Source organism: Narcine bancroftii, chromosome 6 (assembly GCF_036971445.1).
Source record: "Narcine bancroftii isolate sNarBan1 chromosome 6, sNarBan1.hap1, whole genome shotgun sequence".
Taxonomy (NCBI): Eukaryota; Metazoa; Chordata; class Chondrichthyes; order Torpediniformes; family Narcinidae; genus Narcine; species Narcine bancroftii.
The window spans coordinates 14,192,631-14,212,049 of NC_091474.1; the positions used below are offsets into that span (position 1 = coordinate 14,192,631).

Here is a 19,419-nt window from a genome sequence, read left to right on the forward strand (position 1 = left end):
TTCCTGGAGGAGATTTGATAGAGATATTTAAAATGACGAGTACAGACAGAGCAAATATAGGTAGGCTTTTTCCACTGATAGTTGAATACAAACCAGAGGTCGTGGTTTAAGGGGAACATGAAAGGGAACTTCCTACACGTACAGAGTGGTGGAGTATAGGACGAACTGTCAGATCAAGTAGTTAGTGCAGGCTCAATTTTAACATTTAAGAAGAATTTGACTGTGGTATGGATGCGAGGGCTATGGACTGGGTGCAGGTCAGTGTGACTACGCAGAAAAATAGTCTGGTACAGACTAAAGGCTGTAATGTTCTCCGGTTCAAATGGGATGATAAGATCTTTCATACACAAAGCTGATGCGAATAAGAATGAGTTTTATTAAAGCTGAAGCTTTGAAAAATTGAAAAAAAAAGACAGCCTTCACTTGCAGCACATTTATTTGAAGCTGTGATTTTTTTCCCCACCTCCCCAGCCTCCAGGTCTTGGTTAAAAATATCTAAGTTTTTGTCTTGCCCACTTTTTGTTTCATTTATCCACTTGTTCTGAACTTCCCTGTATATTTCGTAGGAAATGATAACCTGTTCACAAAGTTTGCTCAGCATATGAGAACCTGAAGTTTTGGACCAAATTTAATATTTAAGAAAAAGATTCATACCCTATTGTATCAAGCAAAGTTTGCAGTGCCAGGAGTTTGAATTTCCCATCTACTGGAAAAGTAGCATAAGTTTCAACATGTTGACTATTTTTTCCAGTCCACGCAGTTAAACCAATACATTCAATATTGTTCTTGTCCAACTTTAAACAGACCACACTGGTAATGCTGAGGGGAGACCAAGTATCTCTCCAGTAAAACAGAGGCTGAATTATAAATACATCAGACTCTCAAATCAAACTGAATTATTGACCATTCTTCATATTTTGGCTGAAGGAATTCCTACATTTTTTTTTAAAGCCTATAACTTGAGAGTGAAGCATTCCTCAAATTTCCCTCCGTTACCCTACAAACCAGCCTGAGAAGATCGAGGATCAATTCATCCAGGAGTGAGAGGAACAATTTCAAAGATTTACAGCTCTATTCTGTCAATCAAGATATTCACTTTCGAAAATAAAGGCATGATGGGAGGAAGAATTGGAAATTAAATTGAGAAGTAACTGTGGGAAGAGGCTATTGAAAGAATTTGCTCTACCAACCATCTCTTGGGACTTGTTCAATTTAAGGTTCTGCACAGGGTTAACATCAGTCGCATGTTTTAATCGGTGGGGCAAAATGCTAAGGTTCTGGAGCAGAGTCTTCAGGACATTATCCAAAATATCTGAAGATGTAATATTTGGAATCTCTGACCACTCCCTAAATTCTCTACATATTGATGTAATAGTACTTAGATCTTTATTAGCCGAGCATCTAATTTTATTGCATTGGAAGTCTGATTGGTGTCCCTCAACTACACAAAGGATTCAGGACATAATTTTCTTCATGAAGCCTGGGAAAATCAAATCCACATGGAGATGGCCCACCGCTAATTTTTTTTTTATCATCAGTGTCAACCCCTTATGGGTTCTCTGAATTTCAAGAGCTTGCAGAATAAATGTTTCACTGTGTGTTGAATGTATTGGCATAATCGGTAACATACCAATGATGCCTGTCAGGAAAGTTGCCAATGTGGTCAGGGAGTGGGGGTCTAGGTATGTATCTGAGGGTATATGTGAATATTTATGGATATGTGTGTTGGCTTTTCAGTATAAAAAGGGGTACAGTGTACAACTTTGGTTTCATTATTGTCTTGATGCTCAATAAATATATTTTTGTGGGGGGAGTAAAGTAAAGCATTCAATCTTGGGTAATATAGCACAGTGAAATCCCATCAGTAAGGTCCTGAAGCAGCAAACTGTCACAGATGTAGGTCAGTTGGGTTGCAATTTCCTCCCAGTGTCATGTAAAATGACTGGTGCAAACTTCAAGACAGAGTCGCAACAATGAGCCTGGAGGTAAAGGCACTGAGTCAGAGCTGAGCTCACAGACTGAGGGATAATGTTTGTAATTATGCACCTGTGTTATGCGCCAGAATAGATCCATTTGGAATTTATGAGCAAGATGCTGTTTTGGAAGATTTGGTTGACAGCTCAGAGTGCCCTAATGTAGTACTTGAACAGGTTGAGAAGTGTAAATCCAGCTGCCTCTTATGTGGAAGAGATGCAAATTTCAATGTGATCTCTGGCTCTGAGACCGCATTCTAGCCTCGTCACAGAGTGGAGCAGAAAATCTAGGCTGCCTTTCCTGTGCAGCGCCAATGCTTTTGGTCAGGTTTCTCTTTTAAGTAAGACATTAAACCAAGTTCTTAATTTTATCGCAGCTGGATGGAAAGCATCCAGTGGTAATTAGTCTCTGAAGACCAAAGTTCTTTCTGTTGCATTGACCAATGATTACACTGCAGCCAACATAACAAAAACAGATTCTCATGACTGTATTTAAGGCGTTGCATCTGGGGGGAAGACATGGCTGTGTGCTTCTGACATGCAACAAAGACCACACTTCAGAAGAGTTACAATGGTTGTGACACATCTTAAGTCATGATCTTGAAGACATGAAAGGTACATTGCAAATTCAAGTTTTAATGTCTTGTAAGACTTTGAGTCAAAAAGCTGTGGGGTGTATTTCATGAGAGCTTTCAAGTGAATAGATCAGTGACATAAAGTTGGCAAGTCGTGTTATAACTTTGCTTAGCCATACTTGGAGTATTGTGTGGCATCTGGGATGACGAGGCATTGGAGAGGATGCTTGTTGCTTAAAGTCAAAGAATCAAACCTGACAGAACATGCCCTGTCGCCTTGCTTGTCCACGTCGAAAAAGTTAGCATGCTTGCACTCTGTCCATATACTTCCCATCCATGTGTATTTGAACAACATAATGGGACCTGCTTCTATTGATTCCTCTGGATTACGGAGTATGAGCTTTCTGGAGAGGTTGGAAAACTTGGATGGCTTTCTTTGAAGGCTCGGAGGCTGTGGGGTGACTCATTTGAAGTATGCCAGGCACAGATTGAAAGGATAGGTTGCCTTTTCCCCCAAGGGTGGAAATGTCAAACGCTAGAGCTGAGAGGAGTAAATATTAAAGGAGATTTATAAGGCAAGTTTTTTTATTATGGAGAGTGGTTGATGCCTCTTGGTGGGGCCATACTTTTTTAGAAATAGCAAAAGTATTTGCCTGATCTATAACCTGGGTCTCCTTGTTACTGCTCAAAAAGCCATTGACTCAAGCTGCCTTTTTGCCATTTGTTGCAATGGGAATCTCTCAAGTCTGTTCCATCCTTCAATAAGGACGAGGCTGATCTTCATCCTTTATGCCATTTTCCTGCACTAATTCCACATCCATCAATTTCATCAACATCTAGATTGGGACAAACTTTAAAATCATTCCTATGTACTTTCTCAGGCTAAATGCTTAATGTTAATGAGGTCTGAGTTGAATTTGACACCCACTAATGGTATCACCTGTGTTATGTTGACCATTTTTGAGTTTTTTTGGGGTACGAAAATGGGTTATGAGGTGACAAAGTTGAGGGAACTTTGAGGCTTGAGGATTTATGCTACTTATTCATGGACACCGAACGGTTCTGAACGGAATCTCCTTGGTTTCTCTTTATCTTTCTCTCGCATTGTAAGGGGTGCTGGGTAATATCACTAGTTCCTCTGTCTGTCTTAAATGTTAAAATATATCATTAATGTTAGATTTTTAATGTATTAATATGTGACAATAAAATGAATCTTGAACCTTATGGGAAGCAAAGAAGAGTGGGAGGAAGAAAGAGGGGCTGTGGAGCAGGAAGTCATGGCAAGAGTTACTTGTCAATCTTTTATTTTGTCAATCCTTTATTTAAAAAAAAATCACATTATTTCAATGGTTGACACTCTTATTGTCTCTGGGACATTGGAAAGTAATTCTACCTCTCGCTTGTCTTAAAATTGGGCAGCTCCTGACGGAAAACTGATGATTTGTCTGATGTGATTGGGGTTTTCAGCATATTATAAATCGCTATAAGCTCATCTTTTTGAAAACTTGGGCAGAAATCATTTGAGTTTTACTGGCTGACTTCACAATCGGTTCATTTTGAACTCTCAGTCCAATTCATTTTATTTGAACTCTGAATGAAATTTCTGAAGCAGAGACCAAAGTGCTGATGTTAAATCTTCGACGTGATGTGTGCACACACAGTGGAGAGTGATTCTCCTCCCTTTGTTCTATTTCAAAATAAGGGCAGAGTTAAAGGGTGTAGTGGTGGGGGGGGGGGGGGGGGGGGTGGCGGGGTGGAAACAAGCAGCAGATTCTGAAAATCTGAAATAAACTGAGGCCAAGTCAGGCAGCATGATGGAGAGAGAGAGAAATAAGAGAATCATTTCGGGTTGACGTCCTTCCATCCGAATACATCATGGAGTTGTTCAAGTGAACCGGTATGGACTTGAAGGGCTGACATGGCCTGTTTCCGTGTTGTAAATGGTTATATGGTATGGTTATATTTATTCTTTTTCCATCGATGCCTTGTGACCTGTGTAGTGTGTTTCTATTCCACTTTTAATTGTTGGTCCATTATTTGGCATGCCTGTTTCTGCTGTGTTGTTATGCATACAGAACACAATACACAAATGTGCTGTTGAAACTGAGCAGGTCGCATAGCATCCAATGGGCATCAGCATTTCGAGCCTGGGTTCTTTATCTGGTGTAACCAAAAAAAAACAATCTGGCCTCTGAAACAAGCTTGTTGAACCCCATATACAAAAGTTGCCTGAAAATTTAAAATCAGATTGGTTTCTTTCATTCAATTTTATGGAATTTCAGTACATTCATGGAGAATATAAATCATCGTTGGATATTTTTCAGTTTGTCAGACTTCGTCATCAGAAAAATCGCAAAACTATTCTCTGCAGACAGACAAACACCTGAAGCCCTAAATTTTCAGTATTTTAAATTCTGAATCAGGACTCCATATGTAGTAGGTTTAACAGCAGCACATTTTGGCAAATGTTCATTGATGTAGCTCTCTGGTTGTTCACCATGGGGTGATCTCATTTTCCCCTCCCACTGAGCAAGGAATGGCCTAATGATTCTTGGAAGAAATTCCAAGGAATGAGCAGTTAACATTTGCAACCCATGCCAAACCATAATTCATGACAACTCAATGCCATGTATATTCCACACTGTATGCTTTAAGACATTATTTGCAAGTCAATGAAATTAAAATTTATGGTACAAATTGTGCATATGGTTTCCAGGGACCCATCTTTCTGTTTTTGATCTGCCCTGCTAAATCATCTACTGTGGAGTGGATGAGTCTTTTGCTTCTCTCCTGACCTAAACCCTTCAGTGCTGTGCAAAAAGCTTTGCTGGAGCTTGGTCGTCCACCCCCACCCCACTCCCGTCTGCTACACAAAATGGACTTCACAATCTCTCCATGAAGGCTCAATAATTGCCTTTCTTGTTTTATTTTTACTGTTTCCTTTCAAGTTGGGAATAAAATTTGTTTAATAATACACAATGAAAGAAAAATGTATATTCTTCATCACAACTACTGACATAAAGCTTGAGGCAGAGTACATCCACTTGAATGAATATTCATATTATTCTCTTCTAATAGATTGTTTTTATTGCATTTGTTGCTTAGAAACAGTGATGGGTCTCAATGTTGTGAAAGGTTTAAATGCTGGCATGAGTTCTGCCTTTCAGTTCAATCTCTCTTAATATTACTTTCAGTTTCTTATTGCTGTTCATGAGCAATGGGCAGTAATTTACTTCAGTCTTGGTAATAAATCTTTGGGGTCAATATTGCAATGGTTCAGTCACTTGAATCTCCTTAGTAACTGAACACAAGCTTGGAATTCAGGACAAAATTCTCCAAACTAAAAGGGATGACGATAGAAATACAAGACCATGTTAGCCCATTGTAGATGCTGCTTATGCATTCATGTTAATCTCTAATTAAGGCCACATTGCTAATTGGTGGTCTGTTGAGGCTGATGGCCCCGGCCCCGGTCCGGGCGAAGGGTAGACGGCGGCGGCCTCGATCCGGGCAGGAGCAAGGGGGAGACGGCGGCCCCGGCCTCGGTCGAGTGGGGCAGGCGGAGGCCCCGATCCAGGCAGAGAGTGAGAGGCGGCGGCCCCAGTCCAGGCACAGGGTGAGCTGCGGCGGCCTCGGCCCCGGTCCGGGCAGTATGGACCGACCTAGGAGGGGAGGCAGGCCCCTCCAGCCCGGGTAAGAAACCTGCATAGGAGAAGGCCACTCCGATATAAAACCTACGACCCAAGGACCTCGCTGCTACGTCCCAGCTTGCTTGGCCACGGCACACGAACCATGGGTGTAAAGGGTGGGGCCAGTACTGCGCGCACTGCACTCCACCTAAAAGCTCCTTTGCGCAGGCCCGAGGACAGGTCCACGTCCTCCCCCTCCACGTCCTCCCCCTCCACGTCCTCCCCCTCCACGTCCTCCCCCTCCACGTCCTCCCCCTCCACGTCCTCCCCCTCCACGTCCTCCCCCTCCACGTCCTCCCCCTCCACGTCCTCCCCCTCCACGTCCTCCCCCTCCACGTCCTCAACCGCTGCAATCGTGTCTGCCTGTCCCGCATCGGACTTGTCAGCCACAAACGAGCCTGCAGCTGACGTGGACTTTTTACCCCCTCCATAAATCTTCGTCCGCGAAGCCAAGCCAAAGAGGCTGATTGTCAAGCCTGTGGGCGGCTCATGCAGTGATTCTGATTCTTCATCGTCAGAAGGCTTAGTGTTTTCAAATTTAAATTGTGCACTTGGCCATCTTCTCTGAGGGCATTTCATTGGCTAATTGTTGCTGCTAAATGATGTCACAGATGATGCATTTTTGGAACCATTTTCTCTTCTGGATTCTGCCTCTGTATGCAGGAGCAACGTGAACGATGAAGTAAAATAAAAACTGTTGTAGTTAGGTCAGAATTGGCTTTGAACACAAGAAATCATTTACTTAACGATGTCTTGAAGTATTGTTTAGTTGATGATGACTTCAGAATCAGTTTAAAAAAATGTTAGGACATTAGAGCTCTCAAGCAGATGATCTTTTAAGTGATGTGAACTGAGGGAGACCTTTCTGTGATGTCGGCAGAATCCTGTGCTTTTCCGAGAAACGGCATTTTTAACCTTCAGTTGATTAAAGGGGTGTCGATTTATTGGACCAGATTGCAACAGGTCCCCACTTGGTTGTCTTCCCACTTTCTTGTCCGTCTCATGTTGTGTGCCTGACACAGTGAAGAGATCTCAGGAACTGCCCTGCCCACTGGCAAACCCTTGCCTTCCACTCTGATATTCAAGGATTTTTTGGAAAAAAAAATCACCATGAAGCAAATTAATTTTAAAAGTACTCATAAATGACATACTAAAGCTATACATAACCTCCTGGCCATTTGACTTCCAATTGTTTTTTTTTTAAATGAATGGTGTCATATCTTGGACCATAAAAGTTTCAGTCATAGAGGATCACTGAAATTTCCCTTTGCCCCCTCCCAACCCCCCATCGACATGATCTACTTTGATGGTTGTCTCAGCTGCACTTGCTTCGTTCAATACAGGTATCAACAAACTGCTGTCCATGGATCCTTTCACTGGGTATATCAGTCAACATTCTCAGATGGAATCAGCAAAATAATGAGTACTTTTTTTTGGTTCAATTCATAAAAAGAAAAATCATTGAGGACGCCTTCTACCCTGTGTGCAGCATCTTTCAGCTGTTCCCATCGGGTAAAAGATACAGGAGTATTAGAGCTGGCACCACCAAGCAGAGGAACAGCTTCTTCCCATGGGCAGTGAGAATGGTGAACAACATTTATTTATTTGTATAGATGAATAATTATCCTGCATTGGCATGTGTGTTGTGTCTGCATGTTTTGCACTGTGGACCAGAGAATGCTGTTTTGTTGGGTTGTACTTGTACAATCAGATGACAATAAACTTGATCATCAACTTTTGGTAGCCTGGTACAAAATCTGGATGTAATATTCCCCTTCCCCACCCCCCATATGACTCTGGGAAATACCAGAGAATTTTAGTAAATTGCAGACTTGCCTATTTGATAGTACTGGAGAAGTCGGGAACATAATGACATCATCAATGGCCGAATGCCAATGGTTTAGTTCCAAACAGCTGGCAGTAGTCAAGGGATGTAGTTCATTCCGCTGCCCAAAAGATCAAGGCCTGTAACTTGTGAAGATAGCTACAATTAGCCTTCCAGCACTCGAGATTACAATGGGAAGGCATCGATATCAGCTGCACTTGCTTCGTTCAATACAGGTATGAATAAACTGCGGTCCATGGATCCTTTCACTGGGTATATCAGTCAACATTCTCAGATGGAATCAGCAAAATAATGAGTACTTTTTTTGGTTCAATTCATAAAAAGAAAATCAAAATGTTCAAAGTTAATATTGATACAGCAGCAATCATCAAGGATCCATAGCACTCGCTCTTTTCTCAATCCTACCATCAAGAACAAGGTGTAGGTGCCACAAGACTCGCACCACCAGGTTCAGGAACAGCTGCTCACCCTCCACCATCAGACTCCTCGACAACAAACTCAATTAGGGACTCATTTAAGGACTCTTAATTCTGCACTTTTTTTTCTCCTCTCTGTATTGCAATGTTGTTTACATTTCTTTTTTTGTGTACATTGTGTACAGTTTTTGTGCAATACCAAGAAGTGGTAATTCTGCTTGGCCCACAGAAAAAAGAATCTCCAGGTTGTATGTGATTGCATGTATGTGCTCTGGCAATAAATCGGAATTTGATCGTTTTCAAGGGGTGCCAGAGCAAAATAATTGCTTGGCATACTCTGTTCCTCAGTGTTAATATTATATGTGCCTATTACCATTATCTTGGTTTTCCTCACTGCGCCTCCCATCATTTTGGCCACTGTACCTTGAATCCAAGTCACTGGTGATACCTGTGTTTGGCACAAGGGTGTACGAAATGAGTAGCCTTCTCAATAAATATTGTAGCTAATTTCTTAACAAGTCACAACATTTAACGACTTCCTCTCGATTGAAGTCTCATCATCATTTATGTGGAAAATATAATTGAAAGGTGTACCTTGCCGATTCAGTTACCACAGCCAATCGGAGTTATAATTTCCCTAAATGATGTGGCCTTGTTGAATTTGCACTGTTCGCTGTGTTGGGTGGCACAGTGACCGGGATTCGAATCCAGTGCGGTTTGTACTTTTTCCCTGCGTCTACGTGAGTTTCTTCCGAGTACTTTACTTTCCTTCCCACCTTCCAAACCTATTGGGGTTGTAGGTCAATTGGCTATAACTGGGCAGCTCAGGCTTATGGGCCGAAAGGTCCTGTTACCGTGCTGTCTGTTTAAATTAAATCAAAATCTGACTTGATGAAGAGTCCGGCCCAAATTGTTGACCATCCTTTTTCTCTGCACTGATGCTTCTCAACTTGCTGAGTTGCTCCAGATTTCAGAGTCTGCTGAATCTCGTGAGCTTTCAGTTCGCTGAGCCATTTTTTTTTTGTCTCTTTTTGCTGGTGCTTATAAGAGTATTAAGTTCAGAGTAGGTGAATTTTTAGTCACCACATCCCATTCAAACTTTTAATTCCTGCACTTCATGATTTGCTGTAAAATTAACTGTAATGATCTACCAGAACTATTTTTAAACCGACTTCAATTGGAGTTGGTGTGTGGGAGTGGGGCATCCTCAAGTGTGGAAAATATTTGGATGCATCATTGAGATTTATAGTGGATCATCTTGTGGCATTTGAAGTTCATGCAGCTTTTGTTAAGGTGGTACTTGTATGAAGTTGATAGCAGCTTAAGAGAATGATGAGCTATTATTTAACTCGAACAATGTAGGCTGCAACTTGATGGATATAGAAGAAAGGATTTAATTGATCCCATAATCATGGTAGGTATACATATTGTGAAATACTAGCTGCTTCTAAAGTGAACTCATTGTAATATCAGAAACATGGCAGACAATTTACATGTGTTTTTGTGATGTTGATTGAGGACAGCCATGTAAATGCAAGTGCAATGTTGCCACAACTGCAGTATATAGAATTTTAGTTGAGAACATTATTGTTTTAAGCCTGATGCTCCCATTTGTCATGGGACACATCAGGATGTCGACCTTCATGGCTGATGCCATGCATACAGAAGGTTTCAGAGGGAGTCAGCATACTTCAGGCTGCATTCGTGTCTGCAGAAGGCTCCTGAGCAATCTGTAAAGAGCTCTTGAATGAATTGCCTTGTTTGAGATCCTTGTCTGCTGTGCATCGGGCCATACACACAGTAATAGTCTTCATGAGCAGTTAGAAACTCACTAAACACACTCGACTGAAGAGCAACAACAGTGTGTATGGGTTTTAAGTCGTGCTGAATGATTTGGTAGGTTTAATGTTTCCTATTTCTTCTGAAGGAGAGAGAAAACATTTTTTTAGTTCAGTGAAGTAAGGCATACCATAAGTGGTCCGCGGGATTGGAGCCAAATGAATATATACACTGTACTTTAAAAAAACCAGTGATCTACATCCATAAACAGGAAGTTCCATTTCTTCCAGCAAAACTGTAAGTAAACAGTGAAGGTAGAGTCTATGGTGCTGAACAAGCAAAATCTAAGAAGGAAGTGGCCTGCTTAAGAAAGCCTCTTGAGGTATTTGAAGATGTAATAAACACAATGTGACAATCAAACAATTCCATTAATTATTTTAATTTCCAGAAAGTTTTTGTCAAGGACTACACATTTCGAGAGTCTGGTTTAACTTTCCACTCTATTCTGACTTGCACTGATTAAATCTAATATCCTGATGGTGACTATAATCCACTGCAGGTGTGTTTTGAATTTAAAAAAAAATTAAAACATAAGACAGGAATGGTTGAGTAAAATTCTCTTCATCTTGGCTATGATGCATGCAAAATAATTTATTTTTCACCCACTCACCATCAGCCAATCGGTGATCAAGTGAAACACTGCATAAGACTTGTACTTGAGCTTCGAAGATATTTTACTTCAGGTTGACATTTAAACTGAGAAGTTGAACTGTTCCTTGTGAACTGATCATGTTGCTTTCAACAAAAGAGTCCATCCATCACTGCATCAAGCTGGAGTGCAGTCAGTCTAAATTTAGTCTCAAGCAAGTTTTTATTTTTTATACACTATGGCGTCAAATGGCATTTGTGTGTATGCAAAATAACATCTCAAAAGAACGGTTGAGGGAAGTTTGAGAAGGGGGCTAATTGCATTGGGGTGTTTTGGAACCAGGAGCCAAGGAGGGTAACTTGGATGCGTGCAGCTTGGCTGCTCTGCTAGAACGGACAGAAGGCCCGATGGGTACAGAGGTGGTGGAATCCAGGGGTACTCTGTCTCTAAAGGGACACTTTTTCTTTTTCTCCTTTCTTGATGGAGCACTGGACCTGGCACCTTGTGTACCTTTTGTAGGGCAGCAAAAATAAAACAAATGTGTATTTGTGGTCATGTCAATGAAGGAACCTCAACTACCCTCCAGAAGATGGAGATCTCAAAGCAAGTGCCTTAATGAAGTTGCTGCTTCCATTGTCCACCAGGTTAAATAAATATTTGTAGGCTTTTATTGGGGGATGGGGAAGCTTTTGAACTATATGTACAATGGCATCTTAATTTTAAAGATAAATTGGTGATTACAGAGTGCAATGAGTGGCCTTAAGACCAAATGGTCACCCTTACTCTAATATATTCTAAATGTTTTGGTTTAGTTATGTTCAAAAAAAGTTTTTAAAAAAACTCTGCTCTCAGATGGAGTATACTGATGTTTAATAGCATCCATACACCTTGATAGCCAGAGAGTATCCAACTTTTCTATCATTTTGTTGGTGTGGCTGGCTATAGCCGCTCCTTCATTGAAGGTGGCATCTCTGATCAATGTAAACAATCAGCTTGGGGGAGGTAGGGCTACATCAGAAGATTTACTCAGTGATCAGATCTACTGTGAATGAAGGTAAGCAAAAATTAGTTCCTTTGAAACTGGAAAGTAGTAAAATGATTACCCCTGAATTGCAACTCGTGCATGAAGGATTAATGATTGAAACCACTTTTTTTTTTCCAATTAGTTCATTATAATTTTATTCATCAATTATATTTATCTCCAGAAAAATTAAGGAGACATAATATCATTTATTTGGATTTGTGATTTAGGTGTCATAAGGACGAAGGTTCTTTTTTACATTCTTCTTGGCTATGTGAAACAGTAAAGCCTTTTAGAGATAGACAAGGAACATTTAGAAGTTATTTTGAAAGTGAAATTTTCATTAGATCCTTTTGTATTTTTGCTAGGTAATATTAAGAGGATGATTAAATAGATTTCAAATTGTATTTTTGAGGTTAGCATTAGCTGTAGTGAGACAATGTTTGGCAATTACTTGGAAAAATTAGACTGATTTGAGTATTCAGAGATGGCATACGGAATTGAGGTCTCGTCTTCCATTGGAGAAGATAACATATAACTTGCGTGATAACATTTTTTAAATCATAAAACTTAGCCCCTATTTGGATGATATGGGTTTGAGTTTTGAACCCCCTGGCCGCAGGGGGTAGTGGTGTTTGTCCAATCCATAGTAATTAATGAATTTTGTTGTTCTGGTTGATCTCCTCATTCATTTTTTCTTTTCTCTTTTCCTTTGGGGTTGGTTAATGGGGGGTGGGGTTGGGTGGGTTAGGGAAGGGGGAGTGGGGGTGGTCATAAGGGTTTAATTTATTGAAATATCATGTATTTTTTGAATTGTTTTTAAGTTCTATTCATTAATTGCATGTATCAATATATGCATTATGTTTAATAAGTAAAATTTTTTAACAACCCACATTTTTGTAATTACAAAATCTAAGTAGTACAAATGCTGGAAATATGAAATGAAAATGTTCAGGACAGGTATAATTTGTTGAGAGTGATTGTTTCAGGTCAGTGATCTTGATTCAGAACTGGCAAAAAATTTGAGCTTAGTTATGCGTTGATTATGTATCTTTATTTATGCTATATAAAGTAAGCTGATCTGCTGAGTTTCTCCCAGCATTGTGTTTGTACGTCAATCATTGCATTCGCAGACGCTCATGTTTTACTTCATCATTAACGAGGGAGGGCTGGAGACAAGGCGTGACAAAGGGGTGAGGGAGCTGGGTGAAAGACTATTATTAACTATATAAGCAAGTGTCAAAATGCAGGACTGGAAGTGGTGTCAGTAAATGAATTCTGCTTCGTAAAGCAACCAAGTGCCAGTAACAGGTTATGGATGGCCCTCCATCATGGGGTCTGCCATACTCTTGATACAGTAGGTAAATATAGCACATGAACCCAGGGGGGGAAATTCACCAAAAAAAAATTGAGGTGGACCCAGAGAGCAAAGAATTCAAGGACAGTTTGAGTGAAATCAGCACCAACATGTTGCATCAAACTCCAAATGTATGAATGATGATTATCCATCAATTCCTTGATTCAATGGAACTGAAGCGAACTACAGTTAATTTCTATTTTTTGAAATATATTAACTTTTTGGATTATGAAATAAGAAAATGTAAAGAAAGCCTTTTCATCACCGTGGAGCTCACTCACTGTGCATTCATAAGCTAAAGCTGATACTTTGCAAATTGCTTACACACCTAAATTCTTCTGGGGAACATTGAGTTAAATATTATCTGCTTAGGTTCATTGCCGACAACGGTGGGATAAACATTTGTAATGGGACCTGGTCTGGTCATTTTCTTCCAGGAAAAAGTGGTAATTTAACAGCTAATATGCTTTGCTGGCAAACCTGTAATTTATTCAAGTAGATTTAATATACACTACGCTGGAAATATCTTGTGGAATTCAATGACAACATGCCAAATCCTCTGATTTGTGCTTAAAATATTTAGTTTGCCTTTTTTCCTTCTTGAAGCTTTTGAAATTGGCTTTCATCTTCTACTTAGCATCAATTTTTTTTCTTTCAGAATAACTTGTAACTATGACAACGGAATCCACCACGGATTCTGAGTTAACGAATGTTCATCGGCAGTGTCCCCAGGAGGAGCAGAAGCCCGTCCTACAGCAAGAGATGGCAGACAATAAAGAACATCTGGTGGCTGATTCCAACAGCAAGGAGGACCAGGTAACGGCATAGAACAATTTGCAGTCTCAGTGGGCTTTTGGTTGGCTGTATTTTTTTTCCCCCCATACAATAACATTAGTGAGTCGGTTACCCAGTTAACTGGACTGTCAAGATTGCCACTTGTTCTTTTTTAAAAAAAAACACATTGAAACCTCGGGCTTTGTGTAGGATGGTTAGTCAAGAATGAAAGTTGAATAGAACTTGAGTATTTTCCCAGTCAGCTGTATTTTTCCAGTGTGTAGACAGAACCTGTTCTTACAATTGGAAAAATGGCAGTCTTAAAAGGTGAAATGCAGAGCACAAACCATCTGATTCTAGCTGCCACATAAATGAGTCGGATGTATACGAGTTCTTGATTGACCCATGCTGTCTTCTAATTTCCTTTACATTGTTTGAGACTTGGATAATGAACTGTGCAGGTGGGAACACTAGCGTAGATAAATGGGTGGGATTGTGGTAGATGGAGTTCAAAGTGAATGTGCTAATGGATCTGAAAAAGTTGAATCACAGTATTTTCAAATTGGTGAGAGGGAGGAGTAACAGCAAATGAGTAGAAAGATGCAAAGTTCCAAGCACACAAATCATTCATAATCAGTGTCCAGGCACGACACAGAACATTTAAAACCAGTTATAGATTGCTCGTAGATCTGGAATACAAAACGGTGGGAAATGTGTTCGCATCATGATGAAGCCTATTTGGAATAAGGTACTCATTTCCAGGTACCGGATTTCAAAAAGGAAATAATGCTCAGATTTGTCAATTATTTAATTTCCCATTCAAGCAGTTCTGATGCGATGTATCAAAATGCAGAATTTCAGAACGTTCTGACAGGATGCCCAAACACTGATCTGTCATAAATGCCCAGTTGAGGATTCCACAAGCATGGTATTTAAATAGAAGATTCTGATCATTGAACCTGTGCCAGGTCAGGTCTGTTGTTGGTCTGCAAGTCCATTCATCAGAAAGGTTGACCGTTCTAAGGAAGAAAAGATGGAATTGGTCTTGGTTTAGTGTTTGTTATGGCTTCTTCTTTCTCCCTCATTATTTGAGCATCATTAATTGATTTTAATAATAATTAATAGTGAAATGTTTTTTAATATTTCCAAATGTCAGAGACATCTAGTATTACTAAGGAAAAACAATACCTACCCTCTGGTGGATCTCCTGATGCAATCAGGTCATGTGAACCAGATCAAAATTGACCCACAAAACTGTGGTCAAGGAATATAATATGATTCAATTTTTTTTTTTAAAGATCCATTTGTGTAATTACTTTGAACTCCATTTACCACAATTCCACTCATTTATTTATTCTCACTATAACATAACTATGGAAATATTGGAATCAAAGCTAATAAACTTATGTATGCATTAGTCCTGCCCAAATCCAGTTTATTTTCATCAACTACCCTTCCTTACCCCCTCCCTCACACTTATCATTCATAAACTTTCTACACACTGGGAACAATTTATAGTGGCCAATTAACCAACCATCCTGCAAGTCTTTGGATGTGGTAGGAAAACAGAGCACATGGTGGGGGCGGTGGGGGGGGGGGGGAGGTGTGGAATCAACGTGGTCTTAGGAAGAATGTGCAAACTCCATGCAGTACTGCAGTTTGGGATCAAACCTGGGTCACCAGAGCCATGAGGCAGAAACTCTCATAATGGCACAAGCCTTTGTCTGAGGCTTAGCTGTTTATCAAAGGTTTCTCAGCCGTAGCTTCGTGGGTGGATTTTGATCTGGTTCACACATGAGCTGATTGTGTCAGGAAGTCCTGGTTCCATGCTTGACCAAGCCAATTTCATCCAGGAAATTTTGACATCAATAAATAGGCAAGGCATGGAAATGTATGATACTAATGCTGGTCAATAGGATTAATGTGGATGGGCAAAATGATTGGCATGGACAGGATGGGCCATAGTGTTCATTTCTGTGCCAACAACTCCATGACTAAAACTTTCCAATGCAGTTGCACATGCAGTAAGTGCAAAGCTGTTGCTTATCTCAGCAGAGACTGCTGGTAGTAAGCAACATGTGGCTAACTTCAGATCATTACCCTTAAATCCTTAAAAATAGAGGTACAGAGGACAGTCAGGAATATGTCAGCCTTGGTGTGACACTGCTACCACAATATATGACGAGTATTGAGTGAAAATTATTATTTTGCTGTTGATCCAGTTGATAACACTGCACAACAATTTTTTTCCCACGATTTGCTTCCTGTAAAAAAAAAGATTATGATGGACAACTTCAAGCTGAACACAAGGATAATTTCAAATTTGTTGCATCACGTAGGAAGTTGGAGAAAAGTTGAATTAACTTTAATTTAGCATGTTTAATTGCATAATGACACATTGCATTAGTTCACTGACCTGAAAATGCTCGGCTGCTGATTTTCATTTGTACTCGGCATCTGATGCCTCTAGTGTCAGTTTCCAACAATGGATTCTGGATGTCCGAATAGCACTTTTCCATGGCCCCATTGTCCTGGTGAAACCTTTCACCATGTTCATCACTGCACCAAGATCAGAAGAGAAGAAGTCCAAGTGCGAATGCAGAAAATGATTTTTTTTTTCCAATGATGTGTTGCTCTTCGTAATTTTGTATGCTTGAAGTACACTTAGAATATGTCAGGAAATCACAAAAATAAGTTGTATCTTTTATTTTAAAAGTATGTGATAGGAAAATTTTAAGGTGATTTTTGTGATCAACGGCCCAAAATTCATAAAATACACCAAGAAGTGTTCAGGAAGCAAAATCTTCGTTATCCAGTGTAACTGATCCCAGATGAATTGATGTTCCTCTGATGCAACCACTGATACTTGATTGAATTTAAAAAAAAAAATCTTTTTAACCCCAGAAAGTTGTAGTGCAAGATGTTCTGAGCTGTCCACTTCCTGTATGAGAAGTCTGTGTTGGCAAGCCTTAAGAAACCTATGACTGAACATCATTTTCCTCAATCAAGATGATGCATCATTTAAAAAATGCATTGAATAATATTCTTAACAGACCAATTACATTTGCTCGCTCATTATTTAAACATCCGCAATTCTCACAACTGGTTGCTTTTTGATTTTATCAATTAAACGCATCTTGAAATATTTAACAAGCTTTCTTCAACTTAAAGCTCAAACTGAATTATGAATAAACAAGTGGTGAGAATGGGATTTGAAGTGTAAGAAAATTGCAGCTGACATAATGGTTCAGCTGCGGTTGAAGGATTGACCCTGAATTAAAACTTGGATATTCTTGAAACAAGCAAAGCAAAATTGCAATTCCAATTGTGTGTGTGTTATTTTTAAAAAAAAGTACTCACAAGAGACAAAGATGAAAGATGTCTTGGCTTCTCAAAGATGTTTCTTGTTTTTTTTAAAAGAAATGGATTGAGAGGGTCAAATGGTGTGTTCTTCTGTGCTTGCTGTAAATTTGTTTTGCACTTGAGGTGAATTATAATTTTGATGCATAATCTTCATATGCAATAGCATACCAGAAACGTTGCCCGATGCAATTGGAACTTTTCTTTGGCCAACTGCAAATAAAGCATGCAGCACAAAAAGGACAAATTTCAAAAGCTCTTTTATACTCTTGTATTTGATTTGATTCTGTTTTTGCTTTAATTTTGCCAATAGAATGCCGAGAAAGACAAAAAAACAGAAACCATTCCAAAAGTAGTTGAAGAACTGGATGTTGGAGAAACGGACGATGACAAAACTTCGGAAAGAACAACTCCGGGCAGAACTCCTAAATCGCCATTGAAAGGATCCAAAAAGCCAAAGACCATGCCATGCAAGGTGACACTTCTGGATGGCACAGAATTTGAATGTGAGGTGGAGGTAAGGGCTTTTTTTTTGGTAACAGACCACCCGCCATCATAGAATGCATTCACAAAGGGATTTTGGTCTAAGTATGCACAATATTTGCAAGGTGGTATCAAGCAGTTCTATTAACCAGAAATCCAGTTCCACACATGTTGCAGTGAGATCCTAATTGCTGTGATGGTTTGTTTAGTTTTTGTGTCTTCTGCAGTTTTTTTTTAAAGTTATGTTTAATTTAAATAGAAATAATGAAATTAATTTAGCTTTGCAAGCGGATTATAAAAGCTGTGGATATTTACTCCAGAACAGGGTCGGCCAATGGGAGATTAAATTAGTTTATGATACATGGGAGGCTAAGGCAAGATTGAACAGAAATGGCCCACTTTTTCAGTTGAGAAATCAAAAGGCAGAGGCACACAGTTTAATGTTTTGGAGAGGAGGATGATACTGAGTTTGGGGAAAATGCCTTGTCCTGAGTGGTTGGGTCTGAAACTTGCCACCTGAGTGGGTGGCAGAAGTAGGTGCCATGTACAGTGATGGGGAAACGGGGTGTATTGGAAGCCGCAAGTTTGATGAGCAATGTAATGATAGAGAGCTAGTGGTAATCCTGACCACTACAGGGAGTCAGAGGCGTGTTGTTGCAGCTCGGAGCAGGTTCAAAATGGATACCTCCATGATGTTGAGTTCTGAAGATAATAAACAACAGTTGTTAAAAGTACCAAGTTTCTTTATTACAATAAAAGAAACATCACAAGCAAGAGGTAGGATTAGCATTAAAAGCTCTTCAGCTTGCATAGAGATGGTGAGGTGAACAGCATCTCGTAATTGTCTTTGGAAGTTGCCTGAGAAATTGGTATTTGCATGCCTATTGGAATGAATAGATGACCAGTCCTGGTCATGATATGTGTAGACTGTTGGCCCATCTCGTATTTGGCCTTGGGCCTTCATTGCCTGAGACTATTGAACAACTAACACAAGCTTGGCAGATTCCTCACATGGAGGATTTCCATTGTAGTTCCCTGGGGTAGGTCTTGGGCAATGACTGAGATTGTGGGGGAAGAAAAGTGTGGTGAACACTGCAGGGAGGGGCAGTAAATGAGAGTGAGTGGACAGAGATCTTGGTGTTGCACTGTACCTGTTAGGTGCTCTTGAGCACCTTCATTGATACCGTGAAGTCCCAAAGGTGCAATTGCACTTATGGCAATTTCAACATCTCGGGATTTTCTTGCAGGGCAGAAAATTCCAACTTGGGCAATTTCAGTACCTGCTTTTCCTGCCATTTGGAATGAAAAATGAGACCTGGTTTCCAATTAGTGATGGCTGAAGGTGCTAGAAAGAAATAAACAATGCTATCTCTGCTAAATCCTACAAATTTGGTGAAAGATTGAGAGTCAATGACATAAACTGCTCCCAGGCATAGTGGCTTTGTGCACATTTAATTTGTTCTGCGGGCAGGGGCCACAACACCAGACTCCCAAGAC

General features: G+C 40.0%; 1 protein-coding gene across 8 annotated transcripts in view; it reads left to right on the top strand.

Annotated features, from left to right (window-relative positions):
* Positions 1–19,419, top strand: part of LOC138735736 (band 4.1-like protein 1) — a 251,623-nt gene that overhangs the window by 126,580 nt on the left and 105,624 nt on the right. For all 8 annotated transcript variants that reach the window (XM_069884045.1, XM_069884044.1, XM_069884047.1 and 5 more), the window contains 2 exons: positions 13,964–14,121; positions 17,753–17,956. In XM_069884045.1, coding sequence (XP_069740146.1) covers positions 13,978–14,121; positions 17,753–17,956 — 348 coding nt within the window. In that variant the 5' untranslated portion in view covers positions 13,964–13,977. The remainder of the gene's footprint in view (positions 1–13,963; positions 14,122–17,752; positions 17,957–19,419) is intronic.